General features: G+C 36.1%; 1 protein-coding gene across 1 annotated transcript in view; it reads left to right on the top strand.

The window, feature by feature from the left end:
• Positions 1–24,532: 24,532 nt before the first annotated feature.
• LOC135078386 (gamma-aminobutyric acid type B receptor subunit 1) overlaps positions 24,533–25,268 on the top strand; it is a 60,848-nt gene continuing 60,112 nt past the window's right edge. Inside the window, exon 1 of the mRNA XM_063972967.1 lies at positions 24,533–24,580. Within this exon, the coding sequence (XP_063829037.1) occupies positions 24,533–24,580 (48 nt within the window). The remainder of the gene's footprint in view (positions 24,581–25,268) is intronic.

Here is a 25,268-nt window from a genome sequence, read left to right as displayed (position 1 = left end):
AAACACGCATAGTACATAGTTAATGCACCTACTGATTCAACCGAGTGACTTAATAGTGTTGGAAATGGCCCACAGAGCGGAAAGGTATTTCATTAATATGCACTAATTACTCCACCAATCACGGTCTTGACTAGCAAAACAGAAAGCTATGTTACAATTTTAATTAAAAACAAAAGAAAAAATATCTCCTGTTTTGGAAACAGGAAAGGCAAACAACAAAACTTAACTCAAAGGTAACGTAGACACACAATTTATTTTTTGTTACATGTGCAATATTTTTCTTACCTTAAATGTACGACGAAAATAGGATAACATTTTTTCATTCTCCCACTACGAAAATGTGAAATTACTCCGAAACATGCGCACATTTCCCCTCATTCGGGATATTTTGTAATTTTCTAGTACAGTCGCGGAATGAAAAGGTTCGTCACCTTAGTGTCGGTTTTCGCTTGCACTAGGTACTGTAAGAGTCAATCCTGCCAACATAACAGGGCAAGAAACAGTGCTGCTAACATTTAAATAAATATGACGTTTGCTAACGAATAAGGTTTTGCTTGTTTATTTTTCTATCCCAGCAGTGCAATGCAATGATGACATTGACCAATTGACAATATTTTTTTTATTTAATAGAAATAATAATGGCAGGTTGAACCAACAAGAAGGTTTTAGTTTATCAATCATAATAATCTTCTTCTGATCTGAATAATTTTGAACTTTACTGACCAACAGTTAAATATTATTTTTCTCTAACTCGAGATTATTCTGTAACATAGTTTCAAAAGGTAATATGTGCTCGCGATTCGTTGAAGGAATCAATTTGAAAACTGACGAACCTTTTCATTCTGTGACTGTACATACTCATCTTCCACACATATTAAGATTTTGTCAGCTTTAAATTAAAGAGTATAAAATTGTTAGGAATAATTTCAAAGGTTATGCCTGATGACATTTAAAAAGAGGACCTACGTAGTTATTTGCTATTTTCTGAAAAAGTCTGTCTTAATAATAAAACAATGGTAAATGCCATTCGTATCTTAAATCCGCCTACTTGTTGATACAAACACGTCCGCGATTTATTGCTGGAAAAATCCGAATGATTGCGACCCACCTTGCCCGATATTATTGGAATGGCACTACACACTATAAATTTTAATGAGAATCCTACTTTGGAGTGTCTTCAGTATCTGTGAAAATGGATTTGTAAAAGTCAGAAGCGAGAGAGGAAAGTGCGACGGCAATTTATTGTTTCCTTCGTTTCATATTATTTTTACTACGATACGCTCGCAACTTCGTCCGTTTTAAGCTATCGCGATGGAACAAACTGGGGCAACTTACAACTTTAAAGTACCAACTTTCGTTTTCCAAATATTGTCACGGAAATTCTTAGTACATTTTTTCATAAGCTAGCATATTAAAATGGTAACGTATCCTGTATAATTGAATTGAATATAATATTAAACCGCGGAAGTGAAATTCCATACCGCATTAGAATAAATTACTACACCTGGTTATGAGAAATATATTAAAAACGTTGTCAGCTCATTTTAATATTTGGTAAGCCGCTTTTCACGTGACGATGAAAAGAAGGATACACGATGCAAAAGTAATTTTAATGTGACATGATACTTTTATTTCGGAGATTAGGGTTGTGATCCCTTCGCTTTGCGGGGGCTGACGTGAGCCGTGAGACATGGCATCTGACAGTTGGTTGCAAAGAACGTTTGTTTAATTATTTTGGCGTATCTTAAGATAGCAAACATCACCTAAATGCTCTTGTGATCTTATTTATTTAACTAATGAGTGGATGACCTTTGACTTGTTTATGATTGATTCATTAATTACGGTAAATATGGGAAAAAACTGTAGGCATCTGTAGGCACTTTATGTACTGTTTTCCTTAATGATAATATTAATATGTAGTGAATGCGAGTCCACACACAGAACTAAAATTGACAGGTCAAATTCAATAAAACGATCAAGTAATATTATAATGTAGACATTTCCTCGTATCGTATAGTGTTCGGAACTGTTCCCAGTATTAATAATACAATAATTATATCAGTGTCATGTGTAGAAAATGTTCGTTCTTGTGACGTCAAACGCTACGCCGTAGTCAGAAATATATTTCGTAGCTACGAGTTGCTACGAGATTATTTGCTACGAACTACGAGAAAATATATGCTTATCAAAACAGTACCTATAACTAATCATAATTTCAATTTGAAATGTGTCAACAGATTGGAACCAGATTAAATAAACTTTAACTTTCAAAGGGCGAATGTTATTTCGTTTTGACTTTGAATGTTATATTAATAAGTACGGCTGAAATACATTTTATTTAAGTGAATATTTTCTTGAAATCAAATACGATTCGGTATTTATAAATAATTTAACGTTTTTATGAATACTTTAGAGATTATATTGAACAAGATGAATACCAGCCAAGTAATGAAACCATACGCGGTGAGTGAATGCCCACATATTGTCAATTCCATGCTTCTGGCACGGTTTCAATTTTTTAAGTCTGCGTGTGTGATAACCGCTGCCGCAGCGTCCCGTTAACAATAGTCTTGCTTAAAACAGTACCATCTGGGAGCTTGCCGCAGTGGTGAATTATTCCTAACACTACACTCAATATAGGCAAAGCGAAATTACTCCGAAGGCCGGGTCGCGTAATAAATCGTTCAATAGGCAGGTTAATTAGACAATTTCTCCAAATGGCATCGCGTAAATCGGAATGGCCTCTTCCCTCGAATGCTTGGAGGAAACGATTTTCCTGAAAACAAATGAATTGTTAACAGGGTTAAGGCGATAGCGCGATAGTGATGCTAATGTGAGCGATCGTGCACATACAATAAATGGGCCTTCCACCTTCAGAATGAGATATGCGCTATTCCACTTTCCTTGAGGCTATTAACGGTTTAATGGATGACCAAAGCGTTTAAGTGTCTGAAACAAACAATTCAGTAACATTATACACGCCACATCCAGTAAAATCGGTGAACATTTTTTACAGTTTTGTGTTTGCGTCAAAATTTCCGAGTGCAACTATCGTTAAAAGCAACAAATTTTCATCTAATAAAACACACGCCGCGTCGACAAATCAATGAAAAAGGCCACTTTGTTCTCGAGCTAAATTAGTGTGAGTATGAATGGTTTTTTAGCTTAACGATGGAAGTTTGAACGGGCGCGGAACCATGGGCCCGCTTCGTATGCAAATGCCGTGAACACTACAATACATTTCGCTATTTGCATTCTAGCTAATTGCTTCTCCTTTCGACACAGTTGAACAAACGGCAGCTTATTTCTTTGCGCCTCGGCGTGTGTTCTAACAATACCTTTTCGAAAATTGTCGAACGCGATTTGTGAGAGTCATTGAGAGCGTAGGAGGGCCTTTACAAACCTGAAAATTGACGTGAATGCCTTAATATTTTTATGAGAAATTATAATCGATTTGATTGAAAAGAAACACACAATATCTTTTTTTCTGATTCAGCTTCTTAATTCGTTTCTTTTGACACACCTAATAATTGTGACTGGTGCTTTGATTTAATTGATCAAATTGAATAAGAATTTAGTCCAGGATTAAATTGTTCACGATCAAATTAACCCATTTCAATGCTACAAACTACTCTGGAATTTCAACATTGAAACATTATTAAAATGTCACCGAGTTTCAAGCTTTTATAGAGAAAAGTTTGACATTTAAACGTGAACTAGTGGAACTCAATTTTCAACTTCAATTCCATCGTTATCTACGGAACTAGACTAGCTGACCAAACACGCATTTGCTTTTATTGCGGAACTTTGACACCCATTATGACAACGTCAAACTTTACCTGCCCACTCTATCTGGACTGGGATCGAATGAATTATATTATTGTTACCTACATTGGGACAGTTGAAACTCTACCTCTAGCTAGTAGATTGCTTCATAAATAGGTTTTGATTACTTAACCCATTTAGACCTACCGTACCCTATGTGGTACGGTATCTTTTTGGAAATATTTTGAAAAACCAAATTGTTGTTATTTTGTAAAAATGATTGTGACAGTAAGCTTAAAGTGATTATTTTACATAAAAAATATTTAAAAATACGTTTTAACAAGTGGTTTCGGAAATATTTTTGAAATTCCTAGACAGAAAACAAAAAAAATATTTACAATGTATTCAAGAAGGCATATTTCATATGATTTATGGTAAATTACATTATTTATCAATTTTATTTTAAAAAAAATAGAGTGCAATATATCATGACTACAAAAAAAATATTATTGAGATTATTTTTGTACTATTTTTTCTAGTCTAAAATAGGTGTACCGTATAAGGTACAATAGGTCTATGCATAAGCAAATCATGCGAGAAAATATAATTTATTTTTTATAATTTTTCTTTGTTTAGGCTAATGATGCTGCACAATATTGCCATAATTCTTGAAAAATTAGATAATTTCAGTAAACATAAAGCAATATTGGTATTTTTCTACTGCTGTCTTGTCAGATGACCACTAATGATGATCGTCATAGATCGATTCAGGCGATAAAGATAATGTCGATGTAAATAATTACCCTCAGAGTTTTCTGCGATGGATTAGCTAATTTTCCGTCATCGTAATGTTAAATGCGGTTATTGATAGCAATAAACGTAACAAGTCAGAAGAAGCCAGGCCTTCATCAGCTATCCTCACTAACTTCGGAAAAGGCAGAAAAAAAGAACCAAATGTGGTAAGTGCCACAGAAAATGTCTTAAAAGGTATGACAAGTGTGATACTAGTGATTATGTGATATTATTTTTATTTTATATCATACAAAAATAAATAAAAAACTTCTTTGAACGACTAGTATATTTTGCATGCATATAGACCTACTGTACCCTATATGGTACGGGCTCCCCACGGCCCCCTTTTTATGAATAATTTTTTTAAATATTTTTTTCGTGATTTTTATGCCTTCCTTTGTCAGTTCTAGCTGAAAAATCCATTTTTATTTACAAAATTAATTATCGGTCTAAATGGGTTAAAGTGAATGTTTGCTTGTGTTATTTGAGTTAATGTAAGATCCATTTTCGTCTCTAATAGACTTTTATTAAACTTTGTTGCAAATTAGGTTCTGTGGGTGGTACAGTTGGATGTTTAACCAAAGAAAAAGTGCTTGAATGAAAGATTTCTTACTTACATTGTACCTAACGCCCGTATTCACAAACGGTACTATGAGGTCTCACAGTGAGCGTGGACGCACAGGGTGACACATGAACCAATCACAGAGCTTTATTCAACGCTGTGCGTTCGATTTGCTCCTTCACTCAAACAAGCATCGTTTGTGAATACGGGCGTAAGTAACGTACGTATTAGATTTCTTTAGAATTTTTGACAAGAATACCCTTTCATAGCTCGCTTGTATAATATGAGCCATTGTCATTTTACCCTCGTCTAACCTAAACAGGGACTTGGTTTTGACGTCACACCTCGCAAAGACGTTAATATTCAATCGGCAAAGTTTCCAGGAGTTAAATGGATGCAATCAAACTTGTATCTAGAAGGTAATGTAAGCTGATGGAAGCTTTTGAACATCATCAGTTATTTACAGTAGTTTATTATCACGCGGTAGTAGAGTAGGGTCTCCAACGTCCGGTTATCTTCCGGATAATTTACTCCGATAATATCTTATCCGATGTGGCTCGCCATAGATGGATTTACGAGTATTAATTGAACACTATTATATTATGCATGTACACAGTTACGTTACGACTAGCTTGTGTTCCCTTAAAAGCAAATACAAATTGCACTGAAGCACTGAACATACTTAAGTTTCACGTCGTAACTTTGAAAGGATCACTCAACTCCTCCGCGCCACAATCCACAATATCATTATGCTATCTAACTTCAAGAAAATCTTATCAAGAAGTTTTAAACACTGAGAGCACTAAAAATGTCTTAACTAATTGCACTGATCCATCTCAATTTAAACTTTAACCTTACAGCATTCATTTACAGTCTCAAATTGAATTCAAGAAGTTGCTGTTTTGGCGACGGAGGCGATCGTTTTATTTCTATTCACTATGGAATGTGCCAACAAGGAGTTTGGAGTGAGTCACAAGCCCGACAATTATTCTTATCTTAGAAGCCAAATAAACAGGCGGAATGTGAACGAAGAAGTTTTCTGATTACATTCTATTCCATCACATAATTTGTTGTCACAGTAGCGCTCGCTAGAACTGTAGGTACCTACCAATTTACATTGATGTGTTGTGTTCATTGTCAATGGATTCGTTAATAATAACAAAAGGGATTATATCGTTCATTCTATACAATAGAACGTCTTGTCTATGATTTGATCAAGAATATTTCTATGAACATACTTACTCGCATCAATCAATAACAATTTGGTGTAATAAGTATTGAAGCTTATTCCTATTTTCTTTCATTACTTAAGTAGTGTATAGTAAATATGGACATTTCGTTGCCCACTGGAATAGTTTACTTAAATTAACTTAAAGATAATATGAAATCTTACTAAAATAGGGATTTTCTATGAAATCTTACTTTCAAAAAAGGTATAAAATACCCCAAGACTGTTAATTTGACACTGAAATATTTGACTGTAAATAAATTTATTCAATTTTTCTCGATTCGGTGTGAAAACAATCATCCCGTAAAAAGGGACGTAGAAAAATAAATTCCTTATAACGTGATCCCCTCGTTAGCCTCATTATCGTTCCATTTCTCAGAGTCCGACTTTTATAAGAATAAATTGGCAAAAATTTTATCACATTTTCTTGCATTTTCAACACGGTTTGACGGAAACCTTAACATCAATTTCAAATAGGTACGTGCTTATTGTGTTTATTAAGAGAGTTATTGGATTCTGTTAAGCTCTTATCTTATAAGCAAAGCTTTTTGTATCTTTTTTGCTTGAGGATAACGTTTTGCGTACTAAATGCTTAAAGCAAAATCATCTGTAACATCTTTATTACAAACTTATGTAATTAACCCTTTATAAACCTGTACCTATAAAAGATTCTTTATTGTTTTATTACAAGTCTTGATAGAGGCATTTACCAAATTCCTGCCCTTCCATTGGTTCCATAATTGCAATAAAACTGCTCATTGGGTCGGAATTAAACCGGTCCGCGTCATGTGTAAGCTCATGAATACGTATTATGGAAAATAGATCAGCGCGAAAGTTTATTATAGTTACAACACATTATCATGAGGACTTTAATGGCGGTCTTGCATATAATTATTAGTTAAATGAAGCCACAATGACAATATGGATTCAGTAGGATGACGGCGGCAAATTATAATAAGTAAAGACAACTTTCCTTTTCATTTTAATTAAGATTAAGAATATCTTTTTGATTAAATTATGTTAATAATACATTGGATAATCACATTCCACCAATCTTATTAAGTAAAGAAATTAAGTGATTAGTTCGCTAAGTTCTTTCCCATATGTAACAGCAATAGTGTTTTGTTGCGGTGCCTTTTTCTTAACCTTTGTCATATTATGTTGATCTCCAAGCACTCAAATGATAAGGAGACATAAAAGAGGTCACTAAAAGCTATTTATTTTGGTGTGTCAAATTCTGACCGAAATAGAATTACTCGTAAGTTAAAGGTATTTTGTCATACAGATCACAACATTTCAAACATATGAGAGGACTCAAATTCAAGATCATTCTAAATTATTAAAACGCAATCAATTACAGGATTAATATACGTTTGAATCAGGACGATCAAAGGAAACCATTCTACTTAGCAGACAACGGCACATCAAGTTTTACATGGTAGCCTCTTATGTCCTTAGTAATAGAGGCGATGCTGCATCAAAAATGTATAGTCTGATGTGATATCGACTGTACAATAACTTTGGCCAATTATTCACTTTAAGTGGCTCTTCTTTCTGGGTTGCCTTCTATCGCCATATCCAATATAGGTACGTATCTTATACTGGCTTAATAGCTCAATTACTCTTTTTGGCACTGGGCACATATTGTTTGTCTGAGAAATGAAGGCCCCGAAAAACACACTAAGATTATTGAGGCAACGTTTATTTGTGTGTAATTAATTTAATAATCTTATAACCAAGTATATGTTGTCTTTAAAATTAACGGGCATTTGCTTAGCATGATGCAAACTTTTGTATACGTTACAAACAATCTACGATAAACCAAGCGAGGTCATAAAATAAGCTAGGAAGCCTAAGGAAAATTCTTTCTTGTTTGGTTACTTTACTCCGTTCATTGTTTGAGATTCAGATTAATAGCCTTGGGTAATCTTTGGCTAAACGCAATAATGGTACAAAATGGCCCATATTAGGATTATGTAGGTACTTGGGTACAGAATAGGTTTTTTAATAGCTTTAGTTCTCTACACATACCTGTAGCCTTGGATAATCTTTGGCAGAACGCAATCTATATTATTTAGTAATATCATAAAGCTGAAGAGTTTGGTTGTTTGTTTGAACGCGCTAATCTCAGGAACTACTGGTCTGATTTGAAAAAATCTTGTTGTGTTTGATAGCCTATTTTATCGATTAGGTTATATAACATTACTCAACAGCCAATAGGGGCGGAGCAGTAAAGAAAAATGTAAAAACGGGAAAAATCATTCAAACTATTTTCACGCGTTACGAAGTCACAGCTAGTAACGGTATACAATGAGTAAGGAATGCATTTTTAATAGCTTTAATTTTCTATACATATCTACTATTATTCAGTGACGAAATAGTATTTGGAGTAAAGAAAATGGAAAAACGACAAATAAATTTTCAAAATGTAAAGGTGCTTCCACCCCGCAAACATTCGCGTTATGTAACAAAGCATTGAATATAATGCTTTGTCGTTAAGCTCAAAATCGAATCTTCATTGGCACATTACAAGTGAAAGCTCCGGTGAGGGAGCACCTTAATGTATATCATTATATAAGATAAAGTATTCACTGTATATTTCCTTTGAACATTATTTTTAAATACCTTTCCTGTGTGACGTTTCTCGGAATGTGGGACTCCCTTCTTCACTTGTCCTTCCACACATTCTTCATTTTGCAAATTCATAGTATTAGGATAAACAGAACGTATTCTTTTTAAATTATTTTAAGTAAAAAATACTTACATACATTAAACAAGAACTGTTTTAAAGAGAACACTTGTACAAAATTATAAGCGCACCAGTTTACATCTAAGTTCTAACTACATCATCAGCTTCTTTAAGCTTGTAAATTTATTAGTTAGTGTTTCAATTAGCTGCTCAAAGAACGCTATATTAAATGTAAATAACAAACACACTTGCTATGAAAACACAAAGAGAGTGCTGCTTTAAATATCATTCTAATATTTACACTACAGTTGCGAAACTCTGGTTTGCTTTTATAGTTATAAAACAACTCCACAAAATAGATAGGAGCAGAAGGCAATCTACATACAAAGTGCGCTCGGGCAACGCACACAGACACCGCTCATGGACATGATATCGCTGATAATCGCAAACCAGTCTAAACCAATGCGAACGCGAATGCCGTCCGCTTGAGACGCATTTGTGTGTGTATCACAGACCACCTGTGGTGCGTATGCAAAACGAAGTACAAGTGATTGCCTTCTGTTACTATTTATTTTGTGTCCTCTCTCTCATAATCATAGTTAAAGAAGCCAAGTTCCGTGCACGTGTGGTGTGGTGAATTTAATTATGTCGGTACTAGAGTACTCTACGCTCTGAGACCACAATGTTGTGGTCGAGGTATGGGCCACCCACGTAGTTTGTGACAAATTGTGCTTACTTCATTACTACTATGGATGAACAGGAAAAGAACATTCTGGTGTTGCTAAAATAATGATCTAATTTCATAGCATGTTTTCACATTCAAATAAAAATACAAAATTGGAGTACCTACGCAAAATTACACGAGTTTGTCTTAAATCCAAATAAGAAGTACCTGTCTCTTTTGTAAATTCCCGAATAATTTTATCACATTTCTAGATAATGAAATGAAAAAATAACATCATTAATCTTTTATAAATGTAGAGCAAAGATCAAAATAGACAATGAAATGAATCCATGTTGCGTCTCTTGGGAAAGATAAGTAATTGAGCACATATAAATCTTGTCTTCTAGTCTAGAATTACCGCTTTGGCATTGTTAATGGCGCCTGATATTTCATTCAAGAGTCTAAGGCTGAGTGGCACACAAAAAGTACCGGTTATCGTTATAGTTACGGTAGAACTGATAGAGATTTAGATATTTTTTATGCAGAACAAGGCAGGTATTTGACCGCAATCTGATGTTGCACCTGATCTTTAATGAGATGCAGTCTAGGATGGCATGTCTGCCCTGTAAGTGCCTATTCAATCTCGCCTTGAAAGGGCATGGATTATAGTGTTCGGGGAAAAACAGCAGCAGGCAGCGAATTCCAGTCCCTCTTTGCATGTAATTTAACGGTTATTTTGATCTCAGTTATTTTGAATCCTACCACTTCTATGATAAGCATTCAAAAGCTGTAGATATCTCAATCTGAGCGGATGCTCTAAGCCTCTACGTTAAAATGGTGGCTACCCGCGCTGACCTATTGGGCGTAATCCATATTGAGCGTTCAACATCGAATCCTTCTGACTACGCGGTTAATCTGACCTGAGCGATGCATTAGGATCTAAAAGGATGTGTATTTCACACCTGACTGTACACCCGAGCCGACAGTTAATGTACTAAAAGCGTCGTTGGACATAATCTGATCGTAAATTGAAGATTTTTACGACGTCATCGCTCGTCGTCGTGGTACAATGTAATATTGGCTTTATCAACGCTTAAAATGGTTTACAGGATACTTACCGTCCCGTGGGATAACCTTAATAACCTTCACACCATCCGTTATACGAAGATAGCTCGAAAATTAGCGGGGCTTTGGCTTAGTTCACTGTAAGTACTACAGGCCGGGGAGTATCGTTACTCAAGTGGTTTTCAATTTTCATTTAACGGGCTTACAGGAAATTTTCATAATGAAGCTATTCAACTAACGCCGTAGTCAAGGTGTTGTTTTAAACTTTATTTGTATCTAGTTGACATGAAAACCATAAACCTTTTAAAAGCAAGAAAACTATTTTTATAAAACAAAAAGGCTAACAGCATTTAAATGTAAATTGCAACAAAGACTCGACAGTTGTACCGACCACAAAGGGTAGTCGAGTGCGGTTAAATTGTCTGTAGGTAGTTAATGTACTGTCCCATCGGCGCAGGGAGCCCCGTAACTATCCAACTACCCGCAAGGCCCAGTGTCCCTTGACAGCATTGTTAAAGGCGAAAGGCGATGAAATTGGCAATCGTGATGAAAGTTAGTAAAGGTAATTTATTGAAAATACTTCAACATCCTTTCGTTTACACAGATAGTAATTGAAAACTTCAAGTCAAATATTTTTACCGATAAGTAGTAGAAGATTAAATTGATTAGCACCTGAGTGAGTTTATAAAGTTTGAAAAACTTGAAGCTGAAAATTTTCTATAGATAAGAAAAAAAATTGCACCAATGAATAATATTTTAATTTAATATTTTTTAATGCAGAACAAGGTAGGTTTTTGCTGTGCCCTAACTGGGTCTACATTGTTGCTTAAATTGTAAGACCTAATAATAATATGCTAATGTGGTAAGTATTGAGTATTTGCTCGTATGTATGTTTAAGACCGATGTAGAGTAAGTTACATTACATTTCCCGTTTTTTCTCCATAGATAACAGAAAAATAATAAGGATACATTCTCAGAAAAAAAAATACATTGTATAGTTGTCTCGCTAAGCCGAGCCCGAGGCAAATCTCAGTTTATTAACGGTTATGTCATTGGCTACATCAACCGTTCTTTTTACGAGGGTCCTTCTACTGCGGACTGTTAGATGGAGTATTTAGATAGCGCCAACACTGGAATTAAATTCAATGGTTTCGAGTAATGTTGTATCGGGCCGGCTTACCGTGCTATTCGGTGTAATCATTGAACATTTACGGTCGAGTGGATTATTGAACTTATGCAAAGATTCGTGTTCGGTATTGTTAAATTATAGGTTCGTTCATAATTTAACTGAACGACCGATATTCTGAATATTTAAATTAATTCGACATTATCGGCATATAAATTAAAGCTGAGTTGCACAACCTAACTTTGACCGTAACTTTAACGATAACTGGTGTTTTTTGTATGGAATTTAACAGAATTTTGACGTTTGTCAACGTTAAAGTAAGGTGGTGGAACCCAGCCTAAGTCGATCTGTAAAGGGAAATGTAGATGGTTTCTTTTCTTACTTTTATACTATTTCTGAACACTCGCAACCATCGCTATAGTTATTTACGTCTCGGCTAATAGGCGAGCATGACTAGGGTAACTCATAGAGAATGATTAATGCATTCGACCAGAAAATCTTAACAAAGCAAATACAATTGCCAAGTTACCACACAATAATACTATATTAATAACAAGTTACTGGTAGGTACGAGAATAGGTAATATATTGTATTTACATTTATTTGTCTTCCCTTTGTAGAGCGATTTTTTGTAACTTGTTACTAGGAGATTCCTTTTGTACAAATAATTATAATATCAAAGAATACTTTTAACAGTAATTGCCTAGACTCTATTTAGGTACTAGCAAATATTCAGAGGTAAAATATAGCTTCGAGCATAATTGGCCTACTTCGAAGATATTATAAAAAGCCCGTCCTCTTCTATTAATCTATTTTATCACGAACATATTTATATTTATTAATTAAGTTCGTTATCGACCTTCTCTAATTTGCACGAGCTGGTATTTAGATAAATCTCATGATTCACGTGAAAATCACAGTAGGTACTTAACAGTTTCTGAATATAGGATAATCCTGTACGTCTAGGTTGTAACGGTTACTATCCGTTTCCGGGTTAATTAGTGTGTTTCGTCCTTAAACCGACCTATAGTTAAAAGACCACTTTTAATTAATATTAGCCATTTAAAGCAATAGGTAATTGCATCCAACTTAAAATCAATCTCAATAAATTTGTTAGCCAATATATTAAGTTTTATGCCAATATCTTTCAATTTATTGGATATTGCAGATAGTCGGATGCTCCAATGAGTGCATTTTCGTTAAGACTGCAATTATAAAAATCAACTAAGCATTTTAATCGTGCAAATTGAAATTTTCTACCAATAAAAATAATAAACAGAACTTTAGGCGGTTATCACACTGCGCCGCGCTCCGCCGCGGAGCACGTGATTTTCATATAAAAAATCACGCGCGCGGACGCGTTGTCAGTGTGAAGTGCCGCGCGTGTTTTCTATACAAACTGAGGTACTTGTATATGTTACGGTTAAAGTGATAAATTGAAAATTATTAATAATAACCGGTTATTATGAATAATTACCGACAGTCGCGGTAAAAGTGATAAATTAATCACATTTAACAGTGATTATTTGATAATTCAACCTTAGTACTAACACATTTCATAAAAGAGAACAACATCTTGTGTACGTGCTCGTGTACAGCCAAACTTTTGAACGTTTTGATATAATATATGAATATAATTTGGCATAATGAGTTTGGAATGTTTCTTGCATAGTATTACTTTTCCATGGTGCCTATAACGTAATGTTTTGATTTAAAGTGAAAAATAGGTTAAGGTGCGGCGGGGGTGGCCCTTGGGCCACCCCTAAGCCGCCTATTTAGTTTTATACACACATAAATGACCTCATATTAATCACATTTACCAAATCATGCGGTAATTATTCATAATAACCGGCGATTATTCATAATTTTCACATTTATCACTTTGACCGTAACATATACAATGATTAAATCTGTCGCCCCGCGCTCCGCGGCGGAGCGCGGCGCAGTGTGATAACCGCCTTAATAAGTATAGATTCCGTGATCCGAAAAAAAGTAAAGTCTACATTTCTCTGTTAGGTAATCTGTGGTCAAGCCGTCACAAAATGGCGCGTAAAAATTTACAAAAAAAAAACAGAAATTGAGAAAATGCACTTTATCAGGCACTTTTCGTTTTATTTTTACATGATTTTTAAAAATATTGTAGTACAATACTGACTATGATGACTCTCTCTCTCTGACACTCTCGGCTCCATTAAGCCCTCAACATCGGCTGGGACGCAATCCCGCCTGTAATGACAAACTTAGCGTACTTGCTCGTAAAGTGGTCTTTATTACTTTGCTTTTAGGTTCATAATCATCGTTTTTATAATCATTACCCACTGCAGTGCGATAAAGTATTTTTTTAAATGTTCAGCAAAGAGTTATTATTGTAGGGACGGGGCTTCGCAAGGAAAATCAGTTTCTTCCAACAATAAGTTTATTCTTCTTTTATAAAATACAGAGCCACACTTTACTCTTAACCGTCTTGCCGCCATGACCCTTTTCTTCCTTCTCACTCACTCTCCGTACATTCGTCTCGCTCACACTCGTGCGTTCATCCAAAGAGTTTAAAACAATAGAGTATTTACGCCATAGATGTTACAATCCTACACTCTCGGCAATCCTGTCTTTGTCTGTCCTCAGACAATCTTAGGCTACAAACACTAACTTTCATTAAACATCATTAAACTTTGTAAATACTCAACTCATTAAACTTTAGTTACATTAATTCCTAACAACAACATCTTAAACTTTATACATAGCTAACTTTGTAAATAAAAACTTATTCAAACATCCAATAGTTTAAAACTCAAACTCTCAAACACTTAACTTTAAACTTCTTACACAAAACATACTTTGTAAATAACTACTTAAATTGAGCATCTAACGGTAAACTACTATTCTTACACAATTTACATGAAATCCTTGACATTTTAGATTTTTGACTCCTTACATAGTACACATCTCATTTTACACTTTTACCCATTTTACAGTTATCATCTTATTATAAATCAATCTTTCAACTTAGTCTTAAACACTTTACATCTAAGATAGTGTATATCATCTTATTTATTAATCTTATAGAAATAATTTGAAATCTTTAATTTCAGGTTACTCAATATCAAGTCTTAAGATATTCAAGTTCTAAACACACCAATGTTTATAAAACTGTAATATTGTTCATCTTTATAATTAATCAAATCAGTTAGTGAAACATGAACTACGATGAACTTTACATTTTAGTGAAATAAAATATACAATAATGAATGACCGTAACAACTGTAATAAAAATGGTTTTTAATTTACAAATTCTTTCATTCATCACCTCTTATTTAAAATAGCAAGATACTTTACCTAATTTGGCCACGGCTTCATTTGATCAGCTGAGCTGGACATCTTATTAGGCCCTTCAGCAGCAGTATCCATCTTCTCTACGTCGTAACGATCTTTCCGCTTAACCTTCGTCACCCGGTACGGTCCTGGATACTTAGGTTTCAGCTTCAAACCCGGTCCATACTGAGTCCTCTTTATAGCCACCAAATCTCCTTCTTTGTATTGCGAACTTGGTTTCCTCTTCTCATTGAAAGTCTTCCTATTTTCCTCCTGTACCTGAAGTATTTGCTGCTTAGCTTTCATTCTAATGTCTTCTCTTTGTTCATCATATTGATCAATCTCTTCTTGTCTTAGTAAATCCAATATTTCCAGGTCTTCTTTATATCTCATGTTTATACCAACCATCAGGTGAAATGGAGTCGTGTCTATGCTACGCTGGTAGGTACTATTTATAGCCCTCTGCACTCGGCTGATGTGCTTGTACCATAATGATGGATGTTCTATACACAACTTGGTCAACACAGCCAAAATAGTCCTATGTAGTCTTTCTACCTGTCCATTTCCTCTTGGTACACCCGTCGTGATGGTAACATGTTGAATATTCTCTTCTTTGCAATAATCTTGAAATTCACCCCCGGTGAATGCCGTTCCTCTGTCACTTATTATTCTTACAGGATTTCCAAAATGCTGTTGGTGCATCTTCAGCTTCTCAATTGTCTCTTTACTCGTCGTACTCTTGGTTGGAAATATCCATGTAAACTTCGTGAATCCATCTACTATTGTCAAAATGTGATTGTACTGTTTCTTCGTGTCTGTCAATGGTCCTAAATGATCTATATGAAGTGTGTGCAAGGGAATACCTTCTTTATCTATTGGGTTCAAATAGCCTTCTTGTTTCCCAGCCTTCTTAGTTGCCATAAGACAAGGTATGCAGGTAACCACAAACTCTTGCAACTTCTTTTCTAAGTCTTGTATGTAATAGTCTTGTTTAATTATCTCCTTCATCTTTTTCATAGAAAAATGTCCTTTATCATGAACTTGTTTTATGATCTCTTTCTCTAGTGACTTCGGTATAACTAGCTGCTTCTGCTCTCCTTTATATAGAAGTCCGTTGTCTAACCAGTAGTCTGCATAAGAATGATGCTTTAGCACTTCACATACTGCTCTCAAACCATCATCATTTTGTTGAGCCAGTCTTATTTGGTTTTGTAAGCTATTTCCAGTGATAGTCATGCATGGATGCCGGCTTAATGCATCTGCATGCTGCATCTTCGAACCAGTCCTATGTTCAACCTCATAGTCAAACCGATCTAGGTATAATACCCAGCGAGCAACTTTTGGTGACAAATCCTTTTTTTTCAGCGTCAGCTCGAAGGCTTGACAATCAGTTACTATCTTGAAATGGATACCATACAAATAAACTCTGAACTTCTTCACTCCCTCTATAATAGCTAATGCTTCTAGCTCATAGCTTGTGTATCTTGATTCGGCTTCTGAGGTTCTCTTACTCATGTAGTATACAGGATGCCAACCATCTTCTTGTTGCTGCATTAATATCGCAGAATAGGCAACAGCTGATGCATCTGTATGCAATTCAGTAGGTAGGTTTGAGTCATAAATCTTTAGTACTGGAGAATCACTTAACTTTCGCTTCAAAGTCTCAAATGCTATTATCTCTTTATCACCAAATTGAAACAAAATGTCCTTCTTTAATAAATCTGTTAGTGGTTTAGCTATCTGTGCATAATCTTTTATATATTTTCGGAAATATGAGGTTAGACCAAGAAAACTGCGAACTTGCCTTGTTGTAGCTGGCTTTGGATATCTCATCACTGCATCTATCTTCTCAGTGGTCGGTCTCACCTCTCCGTCTTTAACCAAGTGTCCCAAATATTCTATTTCTCTGCAAACCAATTTTGCCTTTTTCCAATTCATTTCTAACCCATATCGCTCTGAAATCATAAGTACATTTTTAAGGCGTTGCACAGCTTGAATTTCATCTTTTGCAGGAATCAACAAATCGTCAATGAATATAATTACTTCTCCCTTCGCTAATAGGTCTCTGAAGATTATCGTTATAAATCTCATGAAATACTTCGGACAAATGCTCAAACCGAAAGGAGCCCTTAAAAACTCATATTGTCCATTGTGTGTAACAAAAGATGTATACTTTACCGACTCTTCACTTACTCTCAGGTGAAAGAACCCGTTTTTTAAATCTAACACGCTGTACACTTTGGCATCTTTTAATTTATCTATTAAATCTTCAATTACCGGTAATGGAAACTCGTCTTTAATAATCTTTCTGTTCAACATCCTATAGTCAACACAAACTCTAACGGAATTATCTTTTTTCTTGACCAAAACCAATGGACTACTATATTCAGAGTGACTTACGCGTATTATGTCCTTTTCTAACCATTCTGCAATCTGTTCCTCCACAATCTCCTGCTCCTTAAGTGCCAGTCGTCGCGGTCGTAGTGCCACAGGTACCTCATCCTTAAGCACAATCTTGAGCTGCAGTGGTGCTTCCTCCGTCTGTTCCGGTTTGTACTTCTGTATACACTCGATGACTTCCTCTCTCAAAGCTGGATCTTTCATGGGACCTACAACAGAATTAGATGAACATACCTCACTCGCATAACATCCCAGTCGTTCCCATTCTTTAGTATAAAACTTTACACAACCCTTTTTAATCACAACTGTTACGTCATTCAAAAACTCTTGTCCTAGTATTACGTCGTAAGGTACATATTCCTTGTTTATTACATGAAATATCACGTCTACATAATATTGTTCGTCTACGCACAGGTTTAGGAGACACTTCCCCAACGAACGCACTGTTCCTTGTCCAATTCCAGATAGCACCAAATCATCTTTCTCACATTTGGGCTTTCCCAACTCGATGTAAACGTCCTCCGATATGATATTCACGTCGCTGCCGGAGTCAACTAACGCTTTTTGCTGTATTTCATTCATAGTCAACACAATAACCGGCTTTTTCTCCTCCGTTTTGTTGATCTGCGAGGTTGACAATGTTGACATCTCGTCGTAAACAAATGTCGCCATCTTTGGTTCGTCGTCGTTCGTACTGGAGCCGCTAGGGGCGCTGCCTTCTATGGAGTTTGACGTAGTGAACATCGTCCGCTTGTCATGATGTTGGTAGTCTTGTAGTTCGTTCCATAGCTCACCGCTGGAGGCGCCGCAGTCTCGAGTGATGTCAGCCGCGAACATAGCGCTCTTCTTTTGTCTGTGGTCGTCTTGCCGAGATTTACCGAACTCCTCCGAAGTCTTCCGATTCGCCGTCGCAGTCGAAGTGCAAGCCGATCCAACATGGCCGAATTGGTTGCACTTGAAGCACTTCATACCTTTGCTTTTATGCGGGCAATCAGTTGATGCATGTCCAGTCTCTCCACAGCTATAGCACCGAATCTTCCACGACCCTCGTCGATCACTCTGCTGCTTGCTTGTACTCACTGCACGCCTCTGCTGCACCGCACTCTGCATTTTTCTTGATATCGTTTCATAGATTTTAAGCTTCTCCTTTAAGTCGTTATAGGTTGTGACACCGTAAAGCATGATCTTGTTTGTTTCTACGTCCACGATTCCGTCAACGATGTATTTAATCGCAACGTAGTCCGGCATCTTGCCACGCTTGCCTAACTCCTTCATGATCAGCATATAGTCGAGGCATGTTTCATCCACCCGTTTCTTTCTAGCACTCATTTGTTCGTGAATGGCTTTGATGTCAACGGTGTCTGGGAATTCTTTAGATATCGCTGCTTTCAAGTCGTCCCAACTCTTAAACGGACGTTCGGATCTGAGCCACAGCTGCGCAGTGTCCGTCAGTGACCTTCGTGCCACCAGCAGCTGCTGCATCGGAGACCAACCGAATATTTCCGCGTTGCTCTCGACGTCTTCAATCCAGCGTGACACGGGATAGGTATTATCTCTCCCGCTGTATCTAGGCACCAACTCCGCCGTCATTCGCAACATGTGCGTCGGGTTATGCGTGATATTGTCGTCATCACAATCTTCATAGTCGTCTTGTCGGCTTTTACGTCTTTCTTTGCCGTAGTTCGGCATGTTTCCGTCGTATGATTCCGTCTGAATCTTGAAACACGCCGGCCGGTACAATGGCGTCGTCGTACGCGTGTGTGCTCGTACGTCTTTTGAGATTTTCTCGCGAAGTACACCGTCCACCACGAAGATAATTATCCCGGACGAGCCCCCAAAATTTGTAGGGACGGGGCTTCGCAAGGAAAATCAGTTTCTTCCAACAATAAGTTTATTCTTCTTTTATAAAATACAGAGCCACACTTTACTCTTAACCGTCTTGCCGCCATGACCCTTTTCTTCCTTCTCACTCACTCTCCGTACATTCGTCTCGCTCACACTCGTGCGTTCATCCAAAGAGTTTAAAACAATAGAGTATTTACGCCATAGATGTTACAATCCTACATTATTATGCCATAAAAATGTGTGGAAATGAAAATTATTCATGAATTTGTGTCATTAATACTCATATCATGGACTATTACAATCTCACCTCCACTTTACTAAATACCTAAATTAACACAAAGTCAAACTGTACCTACACGTATTTAATTATTACCTTTCACTCCTACTGCTAGTATAAAAATATCGTTCACGTAAATAGCAGAACATTGATGATAGACTTCAATAAATAACAATGAAGTTCCCTTAGGGTGTGTTCATTACTTCCCATTCAATTTGTAAATGGCGGTGCATTCCATTAAGCAAATATTGTTAACATTATGAATTGAGATCCGGTCTGCGGGCGCGGCTTGTGAGAGGCTTATTTCCAGCGGATAAAAGGCTATAGAGCGTTTTACTCATAAATACATAATCAACGTTGAAATATTTCAAACACGATGTCAAACGAAAAGAAAAGTCGTGTTAAATTTTAAAACAGGTGCGTTGTTCCATTTTGATACAGACACGTGTTACATATTCAGCAAAAAGGACTCAAAAACGCAACTTTCTGTCGTAAAAGTTTGCAAACGTGCCGTTTTATGCGAATATGCATCCGTACTTCCGAAGCATCACTTTGAAATTCGCTCCGGTTTTTTCGTTATTAAAATCCTTACTTCAGAGCTTGCTGCCGCCAATACGAGAAACGATAGCTGCTGAATATGCATGCCGAATACGACGAAGTTTCAATCACGGTTCCCGATTGTTCGGTATCACATGTGAAATTTGTGAAAACTTGGAATAATTTATCTAAACTTACCTTACCTATATTAAAATGCAATTTATCAATTGATTTAGCTAATTGTTAAGATAGAGTTAATAATTAGCTAAATAACAAGCTTGAATCAATGCTTAAGTTAAATTGAGTTTTGAGCATCGTATCATGAAATAAGACTATTAACGTGACACATTCGGCCTTGCTCGGGATCTCCCTTAGGAATAAATGTATGCAGAAGTTATTGATAAAGCCCAAGGCTTAAAACAAACTTAGTGGTGACATTGGGATGGTAAAATTTGCCGTACTTAACAGCTAGAAATTCCGAATAATAATGGTATACGAATAAGAAGAATTGAAGTAAAATATGGATAAATAAATTTAATAAACGTCAAAGCCTACGTCATCAAAAGTTTGACTTAAATATGCAAACCGCTCATAGCTCATTCTTTTTCCGCGCAAAATCACACCTCATAACCTTATTCACATGTCCAGCACCTTTCAAAGGGTTTGTTTATTGGCGTCCGGGCGCGGTAGACGGTCCCCAGTTTTACCTTACACTAAAAATAAATAGGCAATCGTTATGAAGAGTGGGTTCGGGAGGCACGGTGGCTCTTTTATGTGATTTCCGTGAAATTGCCGGAATAGCTGGGTCTGATTGCATTAGCCTCTTCGATCCATTCGAGGGGCTAAGTGAATGGCCTTTAAGCTCAATGCGATTTTTCACTGCCTCATCTTGGAGGTTTAATGGATTGTACTGAAGATTCCTTGATTCGTTAAGATAATTAGCATGAAAGTCTTTTATTCGAGAGGGACTTACGCTTGTTCAACATTTCGTTAATTCCATTATTACAGGTGTACTCAAATATAATTGGAACGGATTTTATGTTCGTAGTATAATTAATTAGTAAACTGGTAATGGTGCTTTATATAGAACTCATTTACAGTGAATTTATTTTCTAAGTGAAGCTGAAGATTCAATCATATTATTCATATTCCAAGAATTTACTTACAAATACCTCATTTCTGAGATTACATAAAAGCGAAGGAGGTGCTTTAATTACAAAAAGGTTATTTGTCTATCCTCATCCAACGATTCAAATTAGAACTTGGGTCGATTAATACCCTTTTTATCGGGACCTCGCAGGTACATTTCGTTGTTTATTGAGTGTGAGGTTGGTGTTTTTCTGAACAACATAAAGAATGATAAATATTGACAGCATCGCACTGTCTGTAGGTCTCCCCGACCTACGAAAAATTTAAACCTTTTGACCCGAATTGAAATATTGCCTTGAAAGGAACAAATCTGAAAATGCGATTTGAAAAATGATTGCGAAGGCGGACAAACTGGCTTACCAACAAAATATCGAGTTTATTCCGGTCTCTGTTGTTAAGAAACTTTCATTCGCTTGGCCTGTCATCTATCTCGGCTAAATTGCAGCGACAATGAAATTTATACAGCCACAAAGCGACATGATTTATACAGCTAATTTACTTTTAGTTGGACTAGCTCAGTTAAATGCAGATGTTCTGGATGTACTCGTAACTGGTTTGTTTGAAATGCATTGTAATCTCGTGAATTTGGCTTAGATTGTTATTCAAGCGACGAGATTGTTTTAAATTGGTCTTATTAAGGCAACAGTTGACCTACGCACCGTGTTACCTAACGTAATAACTTGTAGAGCGAATTCTAAAAACGACATGTAAGTATAACAACAAAAACTCTATTGTTTGTGAGGATGGATAGAGGTTTGTTAGTTACTACTTCTACACGTAATAACTACAAGATTTATTAAATTTTACCATTAAAAAAGGTAATGCATATTATTCGAAGTCACCTTAAACCAATATCGACATTAATGATATAACATCACCTTGATATCAAATCGCGACACCAAACCGCTTTATCTCCACATGAAGTAACAATCGCCACAGGGGACCACGCCATTGAATTATATCACATCACTCGTAAGGCAAGGACATAGAGATGTATCGAGTTACGTAATAATATCGAGATATTACTTAATCAAGTTCTGATAAATCCATCAAGATTGTCGCAACATAAAGAATTCGCAGAAATCATCTTTTCGTTTATTATATTATGCGATATTCTTCTCAATTTCGTAATTTAATCCGTTATGTAACTCTGCTGATGAATTTATACAATACTTTTTACTTTTACAATATTATTTCTCTCTTTTTCACACTTTTTCCTTCTTTAATTTTGACTGGATGAATAGGGTATTTCATTCGTCTTTGCACTATTTTACTGAAATATTGTACTAAACATGTACGAACAATATTAAAAAAACACAGAGTTATCGAGGTTATATTTCTTTGTATTTCAAATAAAAATGTTGATCTGTTCTAACAGTTAACTGTCAGTTGTTATGACTATCGGAATACAGTGTCTGCAGCTTTTCTTATCGCCAAGATAGTATAAACCATAATCGTAAAAAAGGAGCCATGTGGCCAATAAAACTCGGTATACTAACACGCAGTAGTTTTAACTGGATAATAATTTCAATTCTCTACTAAAAGAGCTAGTTACTTTCTGTTATTGTAGAATAATTTCTAACAGTTAAGATAATTCTTAACTGTGCTATGGTAAAAATATGATATGTATACCATTCTGGAAATCATTGGGCGAGGCCTGGACCTGTCTGGCCTGATAATCGTGGACGTCCCGTGGCTGAAAAGAAGATGATGTAATAAATAACTTTCACGCGATGATTTTAAATTGTACGAGTATCTTGTTACTTACTGTCGATGTGCTACGAAATTCATCGTTGATTTCCTCTCAAGTCCCTTATGTGTTACACTTTTGTGTCCATTAATTTAAAAATGACAACACACCACTAGGTAGAAGCGATAAATCATGAGAGCAAAGATGAGCCGGGCGGGTAAACATCTAAATTATAAGCCCCACGTCACACTGGCGCGTTTGATACGCCTCATTGATGGATCACTTTGCACTGCGATAGTTGTCACTTCAGTGTACACCGACGTTGATCGCTTGCGCGGGTTAAGCTTGAAAAGGTTTATGAAAATTATTTCAGCGCGCTTCTCTTCAATATTTTTTATTTTTTTATGCAGAACAAGGCAGATATTTGACCGCAATCGCATCTGATGTTAAGTGATATGCAGTATATACGTGATTATCACTGATTTGCGTGCGTTTCTACTTATAATGGTTAAACGTCAGATTCCTTATCATTCCAAAAAGAAAAGTACAATTTTAATAACATAAAGGACAATGGGCAAAATGGTACCCGGTTCCAATAGATATGCTTCTAGTGTCATTTGAAAGGTCTTACCAAGACGAACAACTTTTACTATGACCACCAGGCTCAGATCTGGTTGTGTTCGAAGATAAACATACTTTTTTGCAGATTGGTACCCGGCTCCAATAGTTATGTTTGTAGTGTCATTTGAAAGGTCTTACCAAGACGAACAACTTTTACTATGACCACCAGGCTCAGATCTGGTTGTGTTCGAAGATAAACATACTTTTTTGCAGATTGGTACCCGGCTCCAATAGTTATGTTTGTAGTGTCATTTGAAAGGTCTTACCTAGACGAACAACATTTACTATGGCCACCAGCCTCAGATCTGATTGCGTTCGAAGATAAACATACTTTTTGTGTAGTCGAAGTATCACACATGTCCATCGTATGGTACTTAGGTTATGCGAGGCATGAAGGGTTTACTGCTCCAGCCGCGTCCTTCCTTAACTCTATAATTATTTAAAGGGATAATTGTGAAATAAATATTTTTATTTGAAGAACTACTAACTACCCCCTTATCAAAAAAAAGTTATACCTAGGATGAACCATGGATTAAAATGACATTTCCACACCAAATGACAATTTAAGCCAGAGTTCAACTAGGGTGTAACTTAATTTTATTAATAAAGGGGTTAGAATTTTATTACTTCTTAAGGATTTTATTATGGGTTGCTAAAGAGAATAAACCCACAAGACCCAATAAGTCCACCCAAAAGATGGACCGACGACCTCATAAAGGTAACGGGAATACGCTGGATGCAGGCTGCAACCAACCGGCCATTGTGGAAATCATTGGGGGAGGCCTATGTTAAACTGGATGTGCTATGGCTAAAATGATCATGATCATGATGATGAAAGAGAATCAAGGGCTAATAGCTTGGGTAGTTCGTCGTAGGTATAATACTTTCCTTTTCAATGCTTCTTTTAGTTATATTAATAGATTGTAGTCATAGTACATACTCGTATACATGGATGATTGTGTTATACTTTCTTATAATACTTAGTGGAATTACTGCTTTCAAAACGTGAATTAGAACTGGCCCCATAGCAGATATTTTCCTACATCTAAAGGCCTTTTGAAATATATATTGGTTATGGCTATTGGAGCGGGTACATTCCATACATTTGTGCCCATCATCCTTTACTTCAAACTAAGGCGTCCGGGTACTTTTATGTTATGCACTACTGTCACCGTACGTTGATTGTAACTCCACTTTTAGCTTATCATCGACGATCGAAGGAATACATTATTAAAATGTCCTTGTTTAATTCGAACTGAATAATAAATTGAAACTGCCCCTAAATCCGGGACAAGACAGGACAGTAGCACCAGCATTCCGTGACTAATGGCGACGAATGTAACCCGACTACGTTTAATTTCACACTGATTTCACTTTTGATTGATTACCAGCGGTATAACAATGAGAATAGGCTTCGAACCATTAAGTTCTCATTTCACTGCGGCGTGGAATTGAAGATTATCGACCATAGAAACTATTTCACAAGTACCTAAGAATAAAAGAAGAGTTTTGAAAAGAGTTAAGTACGTACTCTTCGATCTTCGATTCA

Source organism: Ostrinia nubilalis, chromosome 2, assembly GCF_963855985.1.
Source record: "Ostrinia nubilalis chromosome 2, ilOstNubi1.1, whole genome shotgun sequence".
Lineage (NCBI taxonomy): Eukaryota > Metazoa > Arthropoda > Insecta > Lepidoptera > Crambidae > Ostrinia > Ostrinia nubilalis.
The sequence above is the reverse complement of the archived record's forward strand: the minus strand, read 5'-3'. Positions and strand labels throughout refer to the sequence as shown.